This window comes from Megalops cyprinoides, chromosome 14 (genome assembly GCF_013368585.1).
Source record: "Megalops cyprinoides isolate fMegCyp1 chromosome 14, fMegCyp1.pri, whole genome shotgun sequence".
Classification (NCBI taxonomy): Eukaryota; Metazoa; Chordata; class Actinopteri; order Elopiformes; family Megalopidae; genus Megalops; species Megalops cyprinoides.
This window is the reverse complement of record NC_050596.1, coordinates 25,062,097-25,064,596: the sequence shown is the minus strand read 5'-3', so window position 1 is coordinate 25,064,596 and position 2,500 is coordinate 25,062,097. Positions and strand designations below refer to the sequence as shown.

The following is a 2,500-nucleotide window of genomic DNA, read 5'->3' as shown; positions in this document are numbered from 1 at the left end:
TTTTCACATGTTACATTCCTCCAGTTTGGATTTAATACCATTTCTTTTCAAGCCCCTCTACCATTGATGTCCTGTGCCTTTTCATCTTAACACCCCAAGCATCTGCTGTGATAACAAGATTGGCATTTTTTTTATTCTTCAACAGACTTTGAAGACTCAGACATTATATTTCTGAAACATCTGGTCAAATTTAAGTAAATTCTTATGTTTTCATATCTTGTTAAGATTTAATTTGATCTTACCACGTCAGCTTTGACTTGAAAGCTGGTTAACTAGATAGATAGCAGGCTAGCTAGTGAGATAGGTAGATAGATAGATGTGCCAAGTGAAGATAATGTTCTCCAGGAACTGACAGCACAGCTGCAGATTGTGTCACATGATCTAGTTGCACTCATCCAGCTTGATTCACATAGAAGTTAGTTTATATATTATCTATTCATACAACTAATTACTTTAGTTTACTTTATTATTATTATTATTATTAGTAGTAGTACTAGCAGCATTATTAATAAAACATAATATGGGTATATGTATATTTATACATAGTACTGTATATAATATAAAATGCTGTACACCTATATGATCATGCTAATGAAGTTTATTTGAATTGATTTGAATTGGAAGGGCTAGGGAGCATGAGGTGAAGAGGGAGGGAGAAAGTAAAGGAGTGGGGAAAAGACAGAGAGGGATGAAGAATGGGGAGGAAGAGAGACAGAGAGAATAGTTTAATTAAAGAAAAACTTTGTGGAGCTGCAGTGTTCCTGTATCGTGTTCCGTTTTGCTTGATGAATATAAACCTTTGGAGCTGCGGCAATTTTATCTGCGGTGTCAGAGAAGCCTGTTGAAATTGAATTGAGCCGTGAAAGCTGTGTGTCCAGACAGAGCATGTAAGATGAGAGAAAGTGCTGAGAGAGCAGGGAGAGGGAGGGAGAGGGAGAGAGAGAGAGAGAGAGAGAGAGAGAGAGAGAGAGAGAGAGAGAGAGAGAGAGTAGAGGGGGCAGGAGGAGAGCGAAGAGGGGGAGTTTTGGAGAGAGAAAAGAGCGAGGGAGGTGCTGAAGACCCCAGGGAGAAAGGGACAGGGTGTAAAATGGCTGTTGTTGTGCTCACTGTTCACTTACCCCCCCCCCCCCCCCTTCCTCCCATCTTCCTTGCCATGCCGCTCCCCCCGTGGGAGGGGCTGCTCAGAGATCTGAGGCTTGCTTTGTGAAATGGTTCTCAGGCGGGAGTGTGCAGTGTCCAACAGTCTCCTTGTCTCAATTGCTCTTTTCCCTGTCTGAGTCTGAACTCAAAAGCTCTCTCGCCATCCTGTAGCTATTGGAAAAGAGGCGCGTGAAGAGTGTAAATATGTTAGCTGTCTGCACCTATGGGAGAGTGCCGTTGGCCCCGTGGTCCATGCCCATGTCCTGAATGTGCTCTGTCTTTATAACCTGACTTTTATATTAAGAATTAAGGGTCCTCTGTCTCCGTAACACCTTTACTTCAAGGTCAGTCTGTCCTTGCAAGCCATTTGGAGTTCCTGTATCATAGATGACAAGATCCTAGATCCAGGATTTATGAATCCTGTTGTGTATGTGTGTGTGTGTCTGTGTGTGTATGTGTGTGTGTGTGTATGTGTATGTGTGTGTGCATGACCGCACGACTGACCATCTTTGCCTGAGAGAATTGTGATCAGATGAAGGTGTCTGATATTTGTATGTTGGCCGCATTTCCACAGGTAAAGGGGACCTGATTGGCTCAGACTCCCTGACTAAGGAGCAGGTGATCAAGACCAACGCCAACGTGAAGGCGCTGACGTACTGTGACCTGCAGTACATCAGCCTGAAGGGGCTTCGCGAGGTGCTGCGTCTCTACCCCGAGTACGCGCAGAAGTTCGTCAGCGAGATCCAGCACGATCTCACCTACAACCTGCGGGAGGGACACGGGGCCGACGTGAGTCTCGCTTTTTACCCTACAACGTGTCACACACCTCACACTCCATCGTACACTGGTTGTCTACTCCAGGTCTGATTATACTATGAATATTATGAACACAGTTTCACCAGCTGCAGACTTCTTCTCGATTATCCACTATTGTCCATATGAAGTACATTTATTTACATCATTCATAATACACTATAATGTATTAGAATGTAATACATTCTGTATTATGCACTATACACAAAACACTACACAGTACATTGTGGACCAGGCCGAAGTAGCACTATGCTACCACCTCATGTGACAATTTTCTGTATCGTTCTGTGCTAATAGATGTATTTTTCGCTGAACACTTACATTTTTTGTTACTTTGTTTTGATTTTGTTTTTCAACATGGTTTTTAAGACAACTTACAACATCCTGCTTTCAAATGTCCAATACAGACTGCTTACCTGTCTTTGTGAGCCACCTCTCCAGAATTTGTGTGTGTGGAGTGCACTCTGGTTGTTTTTCAAAATTGTAAATGCAATCCAAATAAACATTCATTCATTCAGAGCACTTCGCCACAGTCAGAGTGCTCCAA

The 2,500-nt window shown here is 42.9% G+C and overlaps 1 protein-coding gene across 1 annotated transcript in view; it reads left to right on the top strand.

Annotated features, from left to right (window-relative positions):
- Window positions 1-2,500, top strand: part of kcnh3 (potassium voltage-gated channel, subfamily H (eag-related), member 3) — a 91,614-nt gene that overhangs the window by 76,068 nt on the left and 13,046 nt on the right. Inside the window, exon 12 of the mRNA XM_036544741.1 lies at window positions 1,715-1,929. Within this exon, the coding sequence (XP_036400634.1) occupies window positions 1,715-1,929 (215 nt within the window). The remainder of the gene's footprint in view (window positions 1-1,714; window positions 1,930-2,500) is intronic.